Here is a 20037-nt window from a genome sequence, read left to right on the forward strand (position 1 = left end):
ATCAAATTATTGGGTCAGGTGATCGAAGCCATCTCTGCGTTCGGTCGCCAATAGAAATGCGACATATGTTAGGCGTTTTTTTAATTTAATATGTTTGCTTTATGTCTTGTCAGAGTGAGCGACCCGGCCCGATAACGCATTTCATTTGAACTTTTAAGCATTTGCTGCCCTATTTTTGCATTTTGATACCCGCGAAAGACGTAAATATCTACTGCTGTATAAGAAAAAATGAGCCAGAAAATTGCAGAGAAGAAATGGACTGCTCAGCGAAGAGGGAGGTGGAAGAGGGCATGGAAGAGGGAGTGCATGAATCGGAATCGGAACCTAACTTAGCCGGAATTTCCTCTGGTTTCAACATATCGGTAAGTTTCTTGGAAAAACGAATTAGAAAGTTATAAACAGTTAGTTTTAATCTCATCGCCGCAGAAAGAAGACATAGGTTTCAGCTCATTAGTCTTAGGATCTTTGATTTTGCGATTTTTAAGCAGAATAATTTTTTTTTTTGTCGAAAAAGTAAAAAAAAATCTAATGTTGTTGTTGCTTAGATTTCATTATTGATTTTAGGATGAAGATGATAAATAAAAAAATTGAACTTATTTGATATCTAGCTGCGCTTTAGTTGCGCTTTACTTGCGCTTTCAGGCTGTTTATAAAGACGAGACAGAAGCATATGAATGTTTTTGCACTTATGCTCACGATAATGGCTTTAGTGTCCGAAAGAATCATCACAATTTTTGTCCAAATTCTAGAAATATAAAATCGAAGGACTTTGTTTGTTCAAAAGCTAGTTTCAAGAAAAGTGATGATCATAATTCAGGAAAGAGAAAGAGACTCACTAGACCAGTTGTCAGAATTGGTTGTCCAGCCATGGTGAGGTCTGTCATAGATGAAGATGGTTACTGGCATGTCAAAAGATTTATTGAATCCCACAACCATGAATTAGCTAGCCCAGCCGACCGACGCCTTTTAAGATTATGTAGGAATGTTATTGAGGAAAAAGCTTCCGTCCTAAAATCGATGATAGATGCAGGGATTAGAACCGTTGATGCATATGCCTACCTTGCAGAGGTAGTTGGTAGATGTGAGAATGTCGGATTCTCTAAGAGGGATGCCTACAATTTTATTCAGAAGGAGAAAAGAGCAAGGATTGAAATTGGTGACACTAATTCTTTGATTCAATTATTTAAAGATCGATAAGTTAAGGACCACATGTTCGCATGGGATGTTCAATATGATGATCAGGATAGATTGTTAAATTTTTTCTGGGTTGATGGCAGAAGCAGGATAGATTATGAATGTTTTGGAGATGTGTTGATTTTTTATACTAGTTACAGGCTGAACAAGTATAATTTTGTTTGTGCGCCATTTGTTGGTGTTAACAATCATTGGCAGAATGTTTTGTTTGGGCTTGCTTTTTTGTTAGAAGAAACAATTGAAAGTTTTACATGGTTGTTTAAAATATTTGTACGAATAATGGGTAATAAATATCCAACAACAATATTCACTGATCAGAACCAAGCTATGGCCAGGGCCATAGAAGTTGCATTACCTCACACTCGTCATAGATTATGCCAATGGCACATCTTTAAAAAGGTTCCATCAAAAGTTTTCATCTACAATAGCAATAATAAAGTTAGAGGACTCTTCCATAAGTGTATGAGGTGGTGTGATTCTGAGGAAGTGTTTGAGGAAGCGTGGGATGAAATGATCAAGAAAGGGAATCTTCATAATCATGAATGGTTGCAGGATCTTTATAAGATAAGGAGAAAGTGGTCAACTGCTTTCAACAAGGATTCCTTCTGCATAGGCATTTTATCAACGCAGCGTAGTGAGTATGCTAATAATGTGTGTCATGGCATTTCAAAGCCAACAAGTTCATTAACTGATTGTTTTCTTGGCTTGGAAAAGATACTGATGAATTGGCGGCGAAATGAGCAGGATGAGGATTACAAATGCAGTCAATCTGAAATTGTTCCCGTGATAAAGAACAGCTCAATATTAAAACAAGCTGCTAGATTTTACTCAAGAAAAATATATTCAATTTTTGAGGAAGAATTTATAAAGGCTGTGGGAGAAATGAGTATAGATTTTGTCTCGACTGATTCTTCAAAGTATATAGTCAACTACATAGAGAAAAAGAATCAAAACCATCCTTGGGTTGTTTACTTTGATGCAACAGAAGGTAATATTCAATGCAGCTGTAAGAAGTATGAAACCATGGGATTGCTGTGTTCTCATTGTTTGAGGGTTTTTAAACAGTTGGATATGGCTAAATTCCCTGAGAAGTACTTATTACTTCGTTGGTCAGCAAGGGCTCGACAAGTTTTTTATTCAGGTTACTTGCTTAATTCTCAAAGAAGTAATAATTTCCAAAGTGGTAGGGGATTCATATTCAGAAATCAGGTGAGCAGGTTTGCATATCAAATGAGCACATAAGCTTAAGGGAATGAGGAGGCAGAGGAGTTTATTCTTTCCTCATTGTAAGATATGTATAAAAAATTATACTTAATTCTTGGTGGCAAGAAAAGAAATCAGAAGGATGTTGCTAGTTCTAAGGTGGAACTGTTAATTTGAAAGATTCTCTAAAATGTAGACCTAAAGGCATATCAAATGCAAGACTGAAAAGCCATTGGGAGAAGAAAAAATGGCCTAAGAGTAAGTTTTTAATAACTTGTTAATTATTTAATTTCTAATCCTAAGATTAAAACTCTAGTTTCTTACATATAAGAAATCTTTGGTGGGGGATCCTTCTTCAACACAACCTTCTTCAACACAGATGAACTTTTCAAGCATGCCTGAATGTTTTAGTGAGGAATATATAACCGGCATACCATCATGCCAACCTGGAGCTGAATACACCAAGTTAATGATGGATTTTCTTTCTTCGGAGTTGGAATTTAATGAATTTGCAATGTAATAATATTTATTTGGAGTTAATGATTTCATTTATTGGTTGTAATAAAATTTTTATATGAATCATGCTTTCATTACTAAACCTTGGTGTAATGAATTAATAATTTTTTTTCTGAATTTAAACCTTCTTTTAAGCTAAGGTTGCGCTATGGTTGTGTTGGCGGACGAGGTGAACTTTCTGGTGGTTCTTTATGAGGAGAATCAGGGGGAGAGGGAGGTGGGGTGGTATCAAGTTTTTTCCTTGCGGATGACTTAATTTTCTAGGGTGACTTCAATTTCTGTGGTTCATGCCCTGCTCGGGTTTCCAAGTTTTGTATGGCATTAATGTCAGCCCCGTATTTTTCGGCCTCTTCATTGCTAACATTCTCAAGACAAACATAAATATGCAAAAACAGAAAACGTATTAATTTATTAAAGCGCAACCTTAGCTCAACCATAGCGCAACCTTAGTGCAACCTTTGCGCAACCTTAGCGCAACCTTAGCGCAACCGTAGCGCAACCTTAGCGCAACATTAGCGCAACCTTAGCGCAAACTTAGCGTAACCTTAGCGCAACCTTAGCATAATTTGTATCATGTACACGAAAAAATTACCTCACTTTTCTTTAAAAATTTAAATAATTTTGCTGCATTCTCTTGAGTAAAGTATAATTCTGTATACCCCTCCCATCTCAGAAAACGCGATCTGATTTCTAGATCGGATGGTTTATTCAAAGAAAAATGTTCCAAAAATCAAATCAGTATAATGCCAAACATAAAAAATTAAAAGTTAACATTAAAAAGCATTATACATGGAGAATAACCAGTAGGAGTGAAAATTTACCAGTAGAAGAGGAAAAAAACTATTGATGTAACCCAATGGTCTTTGCATTTGAAACTTCTCAAAAATTGTGTTGAACTCCTCAACCATGAAGTTCCTTAAGCATGAAGCCCAATTAATGGAAGTGAACTCACTTAAATTATTTGCAACAGATGTGAGCCTTCTAGGGGTTTTATGGTTGTTTAGAGGAAAGAAAATGTTAGATAACAAAAATATAATAAAGGTCTTTATTTTTGTAACATTATCAGATAATCTGTGTAATTTTGACATTTCTATTTTAATTTTACTTGATAGAGGTCCATTTAGAGGATCAATCCTCCATTTGATATCAATGCCTCTGTTAGGCAAACCTGTCAGAAAATATCAGTTGTTAAAGTTAAAAAAATATATCCCTATAAAAAATTCCATATTCAAAATATTACCTATCAACAAAACAACCTCGTTAGAAGTGAATTTCAGTAGATGACCAAGGACGATGAAGCCTTCATCAGCAGGACTCTAAAATTTGAGAACATCAAAAAGAAGTGGTATACACTGCTGGAATGCGGGGAACTTCAAAAATTAATGAATGTTCAGATTCTTTAATGTTTGCTCTTCTTCATCATCAATGATCTCGACAAAAGCATCACAATATTTCCGAAAAGAAGTAACATAGCATCTAAATGTTACCGGCCTTTGATACGGCATCCTCATCTATAACAATAAAAATCAGAACTATATCGCAACCAAAACTAAAGCGCAACCTTAGCGCAACTATATATTTCGTAATTATTTAGCTTAAAAGAATGTTTAAATTCAGAAAAAAAAATTGAACACCACATTGAACATATATGCTAGTTATACAATTATTACTAAACCCTAAAATTTAGCAGAAAGCGTAAACCTTTCGTATCATTTGTTTCATCCATTTACGAAGAGAAGAAGCGTGAAAAATCAGAAAATAAACATTTGAGCAGTACATTACATTAAACAAACAATGGTAAAATTATAACTAAACCAAACCCTAATATTTAACATATAACTTAAACGCAACGAAAACGCAAGTAAAGCGCAAGTTAGGCGCAACCATACCTCTTCCTGATTAATGATCTTCTACAATCTCGTCGTCTATCGTCTACCTCCGGCAGGAATAAGCTACTGCAGAACCGAAGGTATTGGAGGAATCCGAGAGCGCTTACCAGAGCTGGAGTAACAGTGAAAATGTCGCTTGAAAATAAAATATGCGGCGTTTCCATTCTTTATTTTCCGGAATTCAAATGAAATACGTTATCGGGTCGGGTCGCTCACTCTGACAAGACATAAAGCAAACATATTAAATTAAAAAAACGCCTAATAGATGTCGCATTTTTATTGGCGACCGAATGCAGAGATGGCTTCGGTCACCTGACCCAATAATTTGCCCAAAAGGAGGGTGAATTTAGCCTTTAAAAAGGTCCATATCACATATCTCAAAGTTACATTCGTTAAGTCCACAAGGCATGATATTATTGTCTTCTCTTTCAATTAATTTCAACGTCACCAATAATTGTGTTGAATACAAAGTGCTTCTCGTGGGACTCTACCTCCACTCAGGACTTGCATTAACCGTCCATTGAAGAAGAAGACGATACAAATATAATGAGTCAGATGGCTTACCTCTAGGAAGGAACACTCCAAGAGATAAGAATGCAGCAAGATGTCTAAGATACAAGGCACTAATGAACTTCATCTCAGAAGAAGATTTATTCAAGATATCATATTCAAGAATCAACTTGAGTTGTCTTAGATCTCAAGAAGCTAATGATGTTATGGAGAAAATCCACTAATGTGAGTGTGAAAAATATAGTATATCTATCAGAAAATCTAACAGGAAAAATCCCTAGGCAAGGATATTGTTAGTCGGGAATTAGGCTTCGTTTAGGACAGTTTTTTTGCTGCTTCTTAAAGCAATTTTTTAATATAAATACAAACTTTTTTATAATAAAAAGTTACTTTAAGAAGCAGTAAAAAAACCGTCTCAAACGAAGCATTAGAAGTTAATACGCAAATATTTTGCCAGATGTTAAGTTGTTAATACATGGTAAGGTATTCCGTCGACTACAGCCAACTGCTTCAACTGACTACATCTCCCTGGCCATTTTCCATATAAGAAGTGGATTTCATTGGTCTCTTTCACATTAAATCTCTCGCATGATATCTCAACAAAAAAAGGTTTTTTTTTTTTTTTCCAGTAGGTGACTTTCCCTACTATATCTCAACAAAAATCGTTTGTGCTCGTGGTGGTAGCTTCATTAAATGGGTAGAAGCAATTGCACTTACTTGACACAACCACTAAGCTAGTAGTAAGCTTACTTTGATGTAACATCTTTGCAAGATTTGGCCTTCTACTCACCATATTATAGATAATCATCTGCATTTCTCTCGCAAGAAGTTAGTAGACTAAGACTTCATTTGGGACTGCTTTCTTCCTGCTTCTTAAAGGAGCTTTCGAGTAAAAAAATTAAAACTTTTGTACTAGAAAGCTGCTTCTTAAAACAACTTTCAAGTACAAATGTCTTAATTTTGTACTAAAAAGCTGCTTCAGGACGCAGTAAGAAAGTCATTCCAAACGAAAACTAATAGACAAATAATGGAGTAAATCTAAACTTTTCCTCTATCCACTACCCTCAATCAAACCAACGAGCATGCAAAGGTTACAAATAAACTTATCATAAATCTATTGAAGAAGAGAATTTTTTACAATATCCGAAGTTGGGCAAATCAGTTGCCTAACAATACCTACAATCATGAGGACTATGCTCTCAATATTAATTGAATATGAGGTTGTGAATCCATCAAAGATTTACTTCCTAATAGCAAGAACCAGATAAATGCTTTCATCGCCAACTGAAAGAATATAAAATTAGATTCAAAACAATGAGGATTTGAAAAAAAAAATATAACTTGAATTTACTCGAAGATACTATAAATAAGATTTCAAAGAGGATTAGAAAATAATAATCCAAAACAGTCAAATTTAAGGAAAGGCAAAGGTCACTGAAAAATACTATGATACGAGAAAAGCTTGGCAAACTGCGAAGGATCATATATAACTAAATAAAAAATCAAGGGTGCCTACATGCTACAAACTGGTGAAGAGAAACCCATATCAAGAGAGTGAAATTTTGATGAGCTAAAATTATTTTACCTTGAAGGCTTAATATGTGGTTGATTGCATGCTGGTAGCTTGGCAAGCACAAATCAATAGGAGAACTCCATAGTTTTGGTAATCCGGGAGCCAAACTAGTGAACTGAGTAGAAGATAAGACATCACTCATGAAATCTTGATCAAAAGTTATTTTACAAATCATGCTTATGTGTAACAAACATCGCTATAATTTAATGCATCAATGAAACCTTTAGGGATCTCCAACCAGTAGAGTCATCCTCTATCTTCATATTTTGTCATATTTGTTAACCGTTTCTCTCTTCTAATTCTATAAAAGCTAAGTGTCTCTAAGGCATGCTAAGCTTTAAAAAAACTACATTGTCATAAAAACCAAAGAACATTTAACTAACCATCGTCGACAACCAGGTCTTGGTTTCTTAATGTTGTTGATAACAAAGACTATTGAATGTTGATGCTGAAAACCAAGGCTTAACACACCTGTATCAACAACCAAGAGAGGAATAACAATTGCTGACAGCCAAAGTTACTCCACTTTCAACTAGGGTTCAATTAAAGCAAACAATTGGCTTGGGGGTAAAAGAAATTCAAAGGAAACCAAATGCACAAAATCCGCATAATAAAACAATCAAATACAAAAAACGCATTCATAAATTATTAAGTAATCACATCAATTCTTACAAACAAAAAACTTAGCTTCTCTTACATCTCTCGCACTTATCACCATCATTTCAACAAAACCATCAAATACCTTAGAATTTATAAAATTTTCCTTGATAAGCATTCTCTTCAAAATGTTGAAATCGTCTGCCATGCATCCGAGAGAATCACTGGCATAAGCATCAAAGACTTTTGAACTCTTCAATGAACTTCTTGGGATCCATAGATGTAGAATACTTCAACTGTATTTCCTCTAACAGCTTATTTTAGTGATTTAGTTGTACATGCAAGAATGATATTTATCTTTAAATGACTTATTGTTAGCTTCCAGAAGCACTAATTTCTCTTTAGATTGCCTTATTTGGTCCTCAAAGTCTTCAATTTCTTGTTTGCAAACTGAACCTGATCTTCAGAGTGCTTCAAATTCTTCACGATAGACTAAACTTAAATTTGAAAATCTTTATTTTTTATTCATCGATGAAAACTGCTTCAGCTCTTTGGTCCATTAAAAGGATGTCAGGTGGTCATTTTAAAGACAATGTTGCAGGAGAAATTATCTTAGGAAGAGCTTTCTCAATAGCTTTCTTAGCAGTTATAGTTCATTGCTTCTCAGCAGCAATAGTGGAAACAGCTCTTCCCTTCAACAAACAACAACAATAATAACCGCTCTTCTCTTCAGTAGTTACAAATTTAAACAAAGCTACTTGATCCTCTCTATCTTTACAGAGGTGGTAGTCTTTCTTAAAATCCTACATTGTTTTGCTTCAATCATAAGAACCAAATCTAAAGAATCAATCTTCTCGATAGCTTAAATCTTCAGTTCAGGATTTCTTACATTCATCAAAATGAGAACCATTCTGACTCCCTTACTTTATCTAGTGAACATCCTCATCTCCTCTATCCGGGCCTTCAGTTCAAAGAACACAAAAAGGAGACGTAAAGAGTTGTTAAAAACTTCCATACCTAGTCAATTTCATGAAAAAATAATTGTTCTTTGAACCTTTATTGGAAGAAGGCAGTCCAGTAAGGCCTTGTCAATAAGAAGCATATTCTTTCTAGGTGTTGTACCTTGAATTACAAAAATTGTAGTGTTTACACAAGAATTTCTTAAACAATCATTCTTTTCCTCTCAGCATTGCAAAGACATTGAAAAGAATCTCAAAATCCATCTCAAAGTGTTGCATGAACAAGTAAAATTCCTTTGCTACATGCGTTTTGTTCAGTTTTTTCATATTTCATTAGAAATCTCAAAGAATATTTGTCCTGGGTGTCATACTTGGATTTCAATCAATCTAAACTAAAGGCTGTTGGAGAATTTTTTGTATCCTCGAACGGATTGCATGTTTTATAATCGGGCACGGCATAAGAACATGATATATCACCCCGAAGGGTAAAAATATCATTTCCTTATGGACTCAATCATAAAATTTACAATTATTTAACAGAGATTCCCCCACTCAATGTTTGGTTGAGTGGGGTTTATTTATTTCTGGGGTACAACAAAGGCTCGAGCAATACAATCAAGATAGAAAAGTTATCATACAAATGGTATTTGTAATAAAACCCTAAATGGGTATTAGCAAAAATTCCATAATATGGAGCATCATGTGTTAAAAACCCATTGCATCACCACTGTTGCGCAAAACATGAAGAATCTTAAACAAATCAAAACTAGAGATCTTATTCAAGTAGTCACGCCTTAATACTAAGGAGTCATGTTAAATCATTTAAGATATCAACTCTCATGCAAATAAGGAAAATTCCATTTTGAGATCATTCAAAAAACAAGTAAACTATCATATCCTCTAAGGAAATATATGATGTATCTCAATAGATTTCCAAAACGCTAGCAGAGAAGAATAATATTTCAATTCAAATGCAATAGCAGCTTAGAAGACTCAAAATGACAAAAATAAACAGTAATTCATTCATTAAGTAAAGAGAAGACTATATTTCTATAAAAATATATATTTTGAAGCCACAACCCCCTTAGTCCCCCACCTCACAAAATTCCTCAGGATTTTCACACAAAAAGTTAGGATACACTAATCAAAAGTTCTTTCCCTTGGATCCACAGCCAAGATTCTTCATATGCAACTCTAGGCACCAAAAGTAAACTATTATTCTACCATTATCCTGATATCCACAAGCATTTTTGGGCAAAGAGACATAATACTCACCTCAAGAGACTGACACCTGATGCCCACAATAATGAATATCATCATTTTTACGTATTCAACCTTCAATTTAATCCAATAATCAAATTGCTCTGGAAATTCAGTCCATAGTTTCTCTTCAATGGAACCCAAGTTGTGCATGTGATCATCCAAGATTCCAAGTATCACTTCAACAAATACAATTTGTTTAAGCACATGTATAACTTGTTGTTAATGATGGATAATTCTTTGTCAACAACCCCAATGCTTGAACTTGAGCCTCCACCTTATTATTAAGCACAAGTAATTAATCATTGTGGAGGAACAATTTCCTTCAAAGACAATCATTCTTTAGAGGAAGAGTTTTAGGGTAAGGAGGAAAGGAAAAAGGGAAAGACAAACATTCATTCTATTGAACATTAATGTCATAGAAAATTTCCTTAACTTTATGAGATTGTGTGATTCTAATGTTTGCCTTCCTATAATAGGCTCTAAATCTTTTCACAATTAGAGCACAAGCATGGATATCTCCCTACTCTACAATAACATCCACGACCTCTAGCAATGGCAGGAGAGAGATTAGACTCTTCATCATCAGTATCACCACCCTATATTACAACTTGGTGAAATATTTGAAAAAAAAGAAGAGATATACACACACGGGGGGCATATTCCTATTAAGATATCATCTTCAAGAGTGGACATCAATGATTTTAACTCTATGAGACAAAAATCAAAACTTCTCAAAAGCTTCATTTCTTTTGGATTCTAGATGTTCCAATTTTGGTTCAACAATGTCTAGGAACCCACAACAAAAAATACATCTATAAAATTGACAAAAGGCTTCGAGACACTCTGTGCAGTTTCACCTTCACTTGTTATTCCCTATGTTTGGCTCACTTGTTTGAACATGTTGTGAGCCAAGTACCAAGAAAAATTAATCACACAAGAAAAATGTTTCTTGACCATTGCTGGAAGATAATAGTTTTTTTTAATGAGGCAACAATTCTTGAAAATTTCAAAACTCTAAAAGCTATTTATAGAGTTTAAAAAATATGAGAAAATATAATACTCAAGATCTAATAAAGTACAAAAATTTATCTCCATCATACATTGATGGTAATGCTTTAGGATCACTAATGTTGAGATGTTTTGAGTACCAACAACAAAAACTCTTTGGCAATACATCTCTCAAAATCTCTCGAGAGTTCATCAACAAGTTTCTTCTCAGGAGCAAAAAGTCCTCTCAGGTAAATCTAACCATTATGACTCATCTCAAAAGAATCTTCAACATAAACTATGATGAGATCACATAAATAAATACTTTGCAACAAATTGAAGGAAGGCATTGTACAACATCCAATTTAAAGGGTTATGTGTTAGTCCAACTTACACATCACCCACAACAACGGACATCAATCCTGATATTAGGATATTAGGCCTACTCCAACTTTAATTGAATCTTCAATTCATCTTCGAGAATAGGCATTACTATAGATATGGTAGTCATGACACCTAGAGGATGGACATCATCTCACATTTGATATTGAAGGATATCAACATAAAATACAAACACCATAGTATCTTTCTCAAGACAATTCAATTTACAATAGATATATACATTATACCAATTTTCCTCTTATATAATGAATATTTTCTCTCAACTCAATTCAAAAGTCATAAGATGGAACAATTTTAGCCCTTTATGTCTATTTTTTATTGTTATTATGATTTCTTAGCCCCCTCTTAGAACACGCCAAATGTAATTATTTCCCAATTCTCATATGTGAACTCGTATTATTTGTCTTAGATATGTAAGTTTTGATTCAATTGGCTACATATATTGATAGAATTTGGTGTAATGCAATACCCATGGTTGTAACTCATGCAATTTTGGATAAACAATCGCTATAATAATTTAGCTATGATTCATTTTGGGAGGTATTTTAAAGCTTACAAAGCCTAAGGATAAAGCTTGATCTACATAAGAATCTAACGCTCCCAATGATATAGAAAAATCTTAATAGATCATGAAAACATGCAATTGATATAGAAAGTAGATAGAAAGATTTAATCTATCTTAGTAGATGTTTAGTTGAATAATATAATACCTGAAGTTATGGATTTTTCTTATGATGTTAAAGGAGTGTAGGTGGATTTTAAAAACATCTATCCTAACAAGTTTTCTAATAAATTACCACTACTTAATGATATACAACTTACTATTGATTTAGTTACTAAATCAACTCTACATTACATGTCTTGTTATAGAATGAATACATTATGTTGAACTTAAGAGACAAGTTGATGATTACTTAAGAAGGAATTTATTAAGGAAAACACAAGGCCTTGAGCGGTGTGTGCTTTGCTTTCACCTAAGAAAGATAAGAGTTAGTGCATGGGCGAAGATAATAGAACCATAAACAAAATTATCATTGAAGGCTTGTTTGGTTGAAGGTATGATGAGTGTAAGAAAAGGAAACGCTACAACTTGTAACTTTTTTGGTGCTTAGTTTGAAATAAATCAAAGACTAAGCACAAATGTAGTAAGTTCGGAAAACCCTAGAATGCCTTTTTGTTTAGGAATTTGGAATTTTCCCCAATCAAGCGAATTTCAAATATATAGAAAACTCAAAGCTCATGACCACACCATAACCATTGAGAATTGCTGCTTGTTGTCGCCACCCACAACCACCTGCCACTACTATGGCCAACCACCCACATCCTTCACATTTTAGTGCATTTAAAATGTATCATAACAAACACAAAATATGTATATCCAACAAAAAAAAAACTAAGGTATTTTAAATTGCATGCATCCCAATTACTGTGCATTTCTAAAATACGTGCAGTTCAAAAATAACCAGCTAAGCAAGCCCTAAATATACATTTTATATTTCGTTTGAATGATATACGAAATACGATATATAATGAATAGTATTGTTATGCTTATAAAATTGGTTTAAGAAGTGATTGTCATCATGTTAAAATGAGGAAAGATGATGAGTGGAAGATTGCTTTTAAAACCAAAGATGTAATAAATGAATGATTGACTATATTTTTTGGATTAACCAATTCATCTAGGACTTTCATGAGGATAACAAACTATAATTTGCAATATTTTACTAAGAAAACTCTTATTGTCTATTTTAATGATATCTTAATTTATGGAAAGATAAAAAAATAATCATTTGGAGCATTTTAGAAAAGTATTTAAGGTTTACAAAATGAAAAATTTAATCAAAAGCTAAAGAATATTGCTTTATGAATTTGTAAGTTTCCTATGTTTTGTTGTGTCACGAGATTAATTATTAGTTGATTTTGATAAGGTCTAAGAGATTAATGATTGATTCAAACCCGCTACCATACATGATATTCAAAGTTCCATGATTTTACTACTCAATATCACTAGTTTTAACGACCCAATATCACTATAGTATTATCATCTACATCCTCAATATTCTGTATAAGGTCCAAAATGCTTGAACTCATCACACCTATGCATCACTTGATCACCCAAGAATAGTGACAATAATTATCTACTTCACAAACTAAGCAACACATGCTCAATCTTTGCACAACCAATACTAAGTACCTGATATTCTACAAAACTCAGCCATCGTCCTAGCTTTTCTTTTATCGTGCTAATAGTCAAATTTAATAGAACTATGCCATCTACCAATAATATACACCAAGGCAGCTCAATTTGAATATTGTTTATCTCCATAACTAGTATTAAAACTATGGACTTAATATTGATCATTGATGTAATCCAAATATGATTAGAAGTCCTTTAGTTACTGATTAACTACTATTATTGCTATTAGTGTGCTATAAATGACTTCAAAAAATTTAACATACCTTTACACCTTATTTTTCTTGATATATGCTAAATCAATTATTATCATACTCAATCATGTACATTATCATAATCAATAAAACATATGAAAGTCATTTATTTGTTCTCTATACTTTTTAGTTGCCTTAGCATAAAAAAAATTGCCTCTATCGTGGAGTTTACTAGCAATCTTGCATAAAACTAAAATAGTGCTACGATACCAATAATTTTTTTCTAAGTCTACATTTTATTAACACTCTCATAAAATCATTATATAACTTATAAACATGATTCTTTAATAACCAGCATAATTTTAAATGTCACTTTGCTATTAAATATTAGTATCAAAATTTGTTTCATCAATCATTTGAAACCTCTTATTATTTAAGGTTCTATCTAAAAGATTTGATAATCAAACTATTCAATATCTTTAAAACTATACAAATCTCAATAGTGTATTCCATCTTTCCACGATGCTTCATATTTAGCTTCAGTTCTATATCTTCAATTTCAATACATATAAATTAAAGTAGTAGATTTCCTATCTCTTATTTGGCAACTTCATAAATATATTTTCTCCTTACATAATACATATCTATTATTTAAATCATCATAAAGGGTAGCTTTGTAACTTTGTTCTCATCTTCTATGCATGACTTCTAGCTCCCTCTAATAAATTTTGTAGCCTATGTAGTATTTAATTTTTACTCTTCCATCCAGGCATATTTCTGAACTTAATAACCTTTTGTAACTCACTCAACCACCAAGTTTCCTTAGGTAGTATCTACTTTTAAACTCTCCTGAAAGTTTTATAATTACTTTTTTAATGCAACTAGCCCTCTTATCCCATATCAAGTATAGTGCAAGTGTGCAACTGTAGAATTTTAATTTGACTCTCTTTATAAATTAGATTACTAACTTCCCTCCTACCAAAAATCAACAAAATAATGAATGTCTTCTTCTCCAAGATAGAACACCTTAAATCAGTAAGGGGGTCTTCCTAAAGACTTGCTCACTTCCTGGTTCTTGCAATACACTCTCTAGAGTCTAGAGTTGATTTTAAGCTTATAATTGTTTAAGCACTCTCTCGAATATCTGCTGAGAAACAGAAGTGTATGAGCCCCAAAGGAATTCCCACCCCATATCGAATCGCTTATGACTCACGTACCTAACTTTAAAAATCACAGGCTTCTCCGAGCTAATAGTGTGCAATCTGTTATCTAAAGTGACAGACATCTTTTCATTAACTCTCTGGACAAGTGTGGTTTATTAAACAAGTAACACAACAACTGCATGATAAGAGAATGATTTATGATTATCCAATACATATAGAGGTTGAATATACTTAAGAACCTGAATATTGTACAATTACCCGATAACATATGAAAGTTGCATATCCAAACAATTTTTTTATCATAATTTTCTAGATGATTGTAAAAGTGCTTCAATAAATCTTATGAAGAGATTAATACATTCAAGAAAATATAAGTGATGGACATTTAACATAATTCGTATTCAGATATAGGTTGAAGAATACAACATCTACAAGTCCCTTTCATGTGTCATTCGTAGTGACTCCTTGTTCATAAATATAGAAAAAGTGCTTGTTGAAAAAGCATTATAGAAATGAACCAAAAAATGGTATCTCCTGTAGGAACTGGATTTAAGTAGATTAAGCTTCAACAGATGGTTTTGATATAATTCATCCGAGTCTTGGGCATTCAAATAATATTTTGTAATTACATGGTTCAGGCACATGAGAGAAGAAATGGAGCATAATGAAAATGAATGTCTAACATATGATGACTACTCCTGAATTGTTTCTCATTGTTTCTAAAATTTATGGTACATTAAGTGTACAATTACCATTGCAAGCATGCTACATTCTAGAACTGCAAAAGCTAAATCAATAAAATATCATGTCTTTTTTAGCATATCCATTCAATAAGAACTGGAAACTAAGTACTCGGATGATACATATAATACATATATTCAAGCCCATAATTTGTTCAGAAATAATTTGTTTCTCCAGAGATCCAGTGGGATAAGCAGATCACAATTCTAGATAAGGTAGCAATCCAAACTTAAACCCTATATAATCAATGTCATAAAAAAACAAGTTCAAGCATCATCACCCTCTAAAGTCTTAGGTGCAAAAGGATCATGAGTAGGACCCATATCCTGCCCAATATGCCGCTGCACCAACCTTTGCAGGTCAGCCATGACCTTGTGTTCGCGCTTGGCCTTCTCCTCATAATTGAACATGGCTAATGCCCTTTTATCCTCAGCACTGTATACTTGGTTTTCTTTCCTTATACGAATAGCATTCATCCTCTGGTGCCTGCTTCCACTCATCACATAGCCTAAGTCCTCAAATTTCTGAATCTCCTCAGCAGAAAGACCGACCTCTCCTCTCCTTGGAATACGCTTGCCTTGCTGTACATATTGGGCTATGGCATCTCCTTCTCCTGGCCTCAGAGCCCCACCATAGCTTATGTGGCCTTCTGCACGTGGAAGAGGCATAGGACCTACAGGAAGCTCACCATCCAAAGCCTGTTTCTTCTGCAATTCAATCATCTCCATGAATTTCACGGCTTCAGGATCAATCTCAGGTTTATTAGCGTCAGCAGCTCCGACATCAGGCTCTGATTCAGACAAGTTAACCGATTTAGGCTGCTTACTTTTTTTCTTCTTTGAGGTCCTCCTCTTCCTGGCTCTAGGACTGGACACAGAATCAGAATTATCACTGTAATCCGAAGCCACTTTCCTGCTTCTCTTCTTCCTACTACTTCTAGACGACCTCTTCCTCTTGGCTCTAGAACGCACGCTTTCCTTCCTGTTCCCTCTTCGCTTTCCTGAACTGCTCTTCCTCCTCCTCGATTGATCAACTGAATCGCTCAAGGAATCAGAATAACTCCCTGAATCATAATCAGAAGAAGCATCGCTATCAGTTTCGCTCGCACTCTCGCTTGAATTTGAGTACCTTCGTCTCCGAGAGGCCCTTCCTCTTCTACTTCTGCTTTTGGAGCGAGGACTCTCAGATCTAGAATCAGAATCGTCGGAAGAACCGCTGCTGTCATCTGAACCCTCAGATTCGGACTCCTTTTTCTTCATGTTATCATCCTCTAATGGGGGATCGGCACTCCGTTCGGGTTCTTCCTGCGGTGGCTCCGACAGCTCCCTATCACTACCTGGAGGGCTAGGCGTGACCCTCCATATACAGTTCTTAAGTTTCTTCCTGAGACGCTGGCGTTTGATCCGACGATACTCGAAGTAGCTCAAGCCTTTGAGGTCCTCATCCTCGGATGAATTTTCGCCCTCAGACCTAAGTGAGGTCGGGCGGTCATGATACGGCGACCATCTCCGGCGGCCACCGTCATGGCGAAGGTGAACGGGAGCAGGGCTGCGTGCTCGGCGAGGCGGACTCTCGGAAATCGGGCTCAGGCGGGAGCGTCGATAGTCATCGACGTGGCATTCACGGGAGGGAGAAACCCTAGAGTGTTCTCGCCCCATCGCGCCAGAGACCGAATTTGTTTAGAACTTAGAACCTCGTCTCCGCCATTACTCTATATTCCTCACCGAACAAAAAATAAAAACTGTAGATTAAAAAAAAAAAAGGGAAATTTACATACATATCAGTATATACTTAGTATTTTACATATCTAACATCTCATTTTGAAATATTACAGTTATACCACTCAAATCCCTATTTCACCTCTATTCTACCACTCCATCTATCGCGGTTCTTCACGACGCTTGTTCGCACGGTAACGACGACGTTTTCAGTTTTTCGTTTTTAGGGCATCATCGAGTCGGACGTCTTCACAATCCAAGGTAAAAATCACTTTGCAAAGTTTGTTCCGACTTTCTCTTCATGCCATGGAGGTCGGCATTGAGGTCGGCATTGAGCTTCTGTGATGTGCTTGCAGAAATTTTTTTTTTTTCAAGCCGACTTTGTTCTTCTTACTTTGTTCCGATTATGCTGTGATCGTTTATGCAGTTATAATGAGTTCATGGATAAACTGAAGTGCAATGGAGTTCATGAATTTTTTTTTTTTTATAACCGAACTGATGACGACTGCAGATACTTCAGATGGATAGATGAAGTTGAAGATGCATCTTTTGGTCTAGACGATGAGCGCAAAGTGTTTGAGGCGAAGGTTATTAATATGCTTGAGTGGATGATGTTCTTGATGAAAGTCTTCGTTGTAATTGTTGCTGTTGATGTAACCATCCGTTTGTGTTTGTAACATGTTGTGTCAACTGCATAAAAGGTTGCTTTTGTTATGCTTAGTTTTGCAACCTTTTATTGTTGTGTTGGTGTAGTATATTGTAAGTATTTATGTTGAATTATTGATTAAATTTAGGCATTATTCTCTCATGTTTGTAATTACTAATTGTTCAGCTCAAAAAAACGTGCAGCAAGGAAGTGTATTAATAACCTACAATTTGTGTGCTAATTTGAGTTCAAACAACCTGCAGCAACTGTATATGTATTAATAATTCCAAAGTGAAACTGCAGCAACTGTTTGTAATGTGAGGGATAGTTCGAAAATGCAGCTCAGAGTGAAAATTGCAGCTCAAAAAAACTGCAGCAAACGTCCAAAAACTGCAGAAATGTTTAGAGTTCAAACAACCTGCAGCAAACGATAAATCGAGAAAACCTGCTCGGAAATGCATGGAAGTGAAAAATCCTGATCGAAAAAACCTTTTTAAGCAAAAAACCTGCAGCAAACGTGCAGATTTCATATTTATTTGAATCAAGAAAATGGCAAAGTATTCACAGCAAACTATTATTTACCAACAAAAAACCTGCACCTAACGTGCTAGCCTTAATAAGCAAAAAACCTGCAGATTTCATATTTTCTTTGAATCAAGAAAATGGCAAAGTCTTCACAGAAAACTACTATTTACCACCAAAAAACCTGCGCCTAACGTGCCAGCCCAAAAAACAAAATGATAACAAAGTTACAGCTGCTTTGTAGTAGCTCAAAAAATGTCATAACAGTCAATGCTATCAATCCTAAAATCCAGTCACATATGAGAACTCGAAATCTTCAAGTTGATGATCCTCTCCATTCCGTCTGCTTGGCAACTTTGATGAGGTCCACGGCAGGTTTAGTTCTAGCATCAGTAACCCATGAGTTAAATGACTCGGCAAAATTGTTGGTATTTGCATAATGACATATCCCAATCATAAACTGACTCCTTGACCACTTATATGGCAATGAAATAAGATACGAGTAAACTGCATGGCTCAAATGACGTAGTTCTACTAGCTTCTCATTGAACTCTATATTTGTGTAAGCATTAGCCGCCTCCCAGACAAGTCCATGCACTTTTTGGCCATCTTTACAGTGGAAATTTTTTTTAATGTTCTTCCACAAATGACGAATACAAATTCTATGTTCAGCTTTAGGATATACATCTTTTATAGCCTCTCCCAAACCCTTCTCCATATCTGAAATAAAACAAAGAGGATATAAAGAAAGACCAATTGTTTCTCCCAAATTTTGGAGAAACCAAGACCATGTTCCTTTGGACTCAGTCTCCATCACAGCAAATGCTAAAGTGAATAAGCCATTATTCCCATCTAAGGCGTTAGCCGATAACAGCACACCTAGGTACTTCGACTTAAGATGACATGCATCCAAACTGATAAGTGGTCTACACTCAGCTAGAAAACCGTCAGCACATACCTTAAAACTGACATAAAACCTTTGGAATGAATGATCTCCACTATTATATGCATATGTTATATGTGATCCTGGATTTCTATGAAGGAGTTCTGCTGCCAATGTTGGAACCCATTTGTAGTTGTCATCAACTGAACCAAATAAAGCATCACGGGCTTGCTCTCTTGCCCTCCAAAGCTTCATATAAGGTAAGGATAACCCAAATTCTTTTTCTAGATTACTATTTATATCTTTTGGTGGGATATCTGGACACCTCTTTACCATCTCCTGTATCTCGTTGGCAACCCAAGCAGATGTTGCCAGCCTATTCCCAGCTCGATTTATTCCTGGACATGTGTGTACTCCATCAAGTCTCCTAACTTGGAAAGATTGAGTGTCTTCACATAAAGAGGCTCGAATTCTCCATTTACAACCTTGATAGGAACAAGTCGCAATCACACGTTTCTTATCGCTGGCTTTTATCTGAACCCCAAAGTTCTCCTTTATGGCAACTGATCGGAGAGCATTTGAGATACCTTTCATACAACTTTTGAGTTGTAGAAAGAAGAAGAGAAGATGCAACTTTGGTTGCAAGCTTTTAAAACTCTTTGAACATTTGGTGTTCAAAGAGAGGAATTCATTCTCCCAACTTGGGTTTGAGAGCATGAAGATGGATTCAAATACTCTCCTACAATCTTGACTTGTAGGAAAGAGGGAGGGAAATGCAACTTAGAGGTTGCAAATCAATGAAAGTTCTTTGAACATTTGTTGTCCAAAGAAGGAAATGCACTCTCCTAACTTGGGCTTAGGAGAATGAGGGATTTCCTTCAAC

At 35.0% G+C, this 20037-nt stretch overlaps 4 protein-coding genes across 4 annotated transcripts; 2 read left to right on the forward strand and 2 right to left on the reverse strand.

The window, feature by feature from the left end:
* The first annotated feature begins 254 nt into the window (after positions 1-254).
* Positions 255-1197, forward strand: LOC110100587 (protein FAR1-RELATED SEQUENCE 5-like). Its single transcript, XM_020828198.1, has 2 exons — positions 255-362; positions 643-1197. The coding sequence occupies exons 1-2, from the start codon at positions 255-257 to the stop codon at positions 1195-1197; spliced, it is 663 nt and encodes a 220-aa protein (XP_020683857.1).
* A 276-nt stretch (positions 1198-1473) lies between these two features.
* LOC110100662 (protein FAR1-RELATED SEQUENCE 5-like) lies at positions 1474-2436 on the forward strand. The gene has a single exon (XM_020828296.2). It carries the CDS (start codon positions 1474-1476, stop codon positions 2434-2436), a length of 963 nt encoding a protein of 320 aa, XP_020683955.2.
* A 12901-nt stretch (positions 2437-15337) lies between these two features.
* LOC110100126 (NF-kappa-B-activating protein-like) lies at positions 15338-17124 on the reverse strand. The gene has a single exon (XM_020827575.2). The coding sequence runs from the start codon at positions 17041-17043 to the stop codon at positions 15652-15654; it is 1392 nt and encodes a 463-aa protein (XP_020683234.1). The 5' UTR covers positions 17044-17124; the 3' UTR covers positions 15338-15651.
* Positions 17125-18587: 1463 nt separating this feature from the next.
* On the reverse strand, positions 18588-19748 carry LOC110100732. Its single transcript, XM_020828407.2, has one exon. The coding sequence runs from the start codon at positions 19746-19748 to the stop codon at positions 18588-18590; it is 1161 nt and encodes a 386-aa protein (XP_020684066.2).
* Positions 19749-20037: the final 289 nt, after the last annotated feature.

Source organism: Dendrobium catenatum, unplaced genomic scaffold (genome assembly GCF_001605985.2).
Source record: "Dendrobium catenatum unplaced genomic scaffold, ASM160598v2 original_scaffold_159283, whole genome shotgun sequence".
Classification (NCBI taxonomy): domain Eukaryota; kingdom Viridiplantae; phylum Streptophyta; class Magnoliopsida; order Asparagales; family Orchidaceae; genus Dendrobium; species Dendrobium catenatum.

What these genes read in the sequence shown, in the direction of transcription:
- LOC110100587 (XM_020828198.1), top strand. Translation starts at nt 255, where the DNA reads ATGGACTGCTCAGCGAAGAGGGAGGTGGAAGAGGGCATGGAAGAGGGA. An exon ending in CCTCTGGTTTCAACATATCG is followed by an intron (nt 363 to 642) that starts GTAAGTTTCTTG and finishes TTGCGCTTTCAG; the next exon opens with GCTGTTTATAAAGACGAGAC.
- LOC110100662 (XM_020828296.2), top strand. Translation starts at nt 1,474, where the DNA reads ATGGGTAATAAATATCCAACAACAATATTCACTGATCAGAACCAAGCT.
- LOC110100126 (XM_020827575.2), bottom strand. Translation starts at nt 17,043, where the DNA reads ATGGGGCGAGAACACTCTAGGGTTTCTCCCTCCCGTGAATGCCACGTC.
- LOC110100732 (XM_020828407.2), bottom strand. Translation starts at nt 19,748, where the DNA reads ATGAAAGGTATCTCAAATGCTCTCCGATCAGTTGCCATAAAGGAGAAC.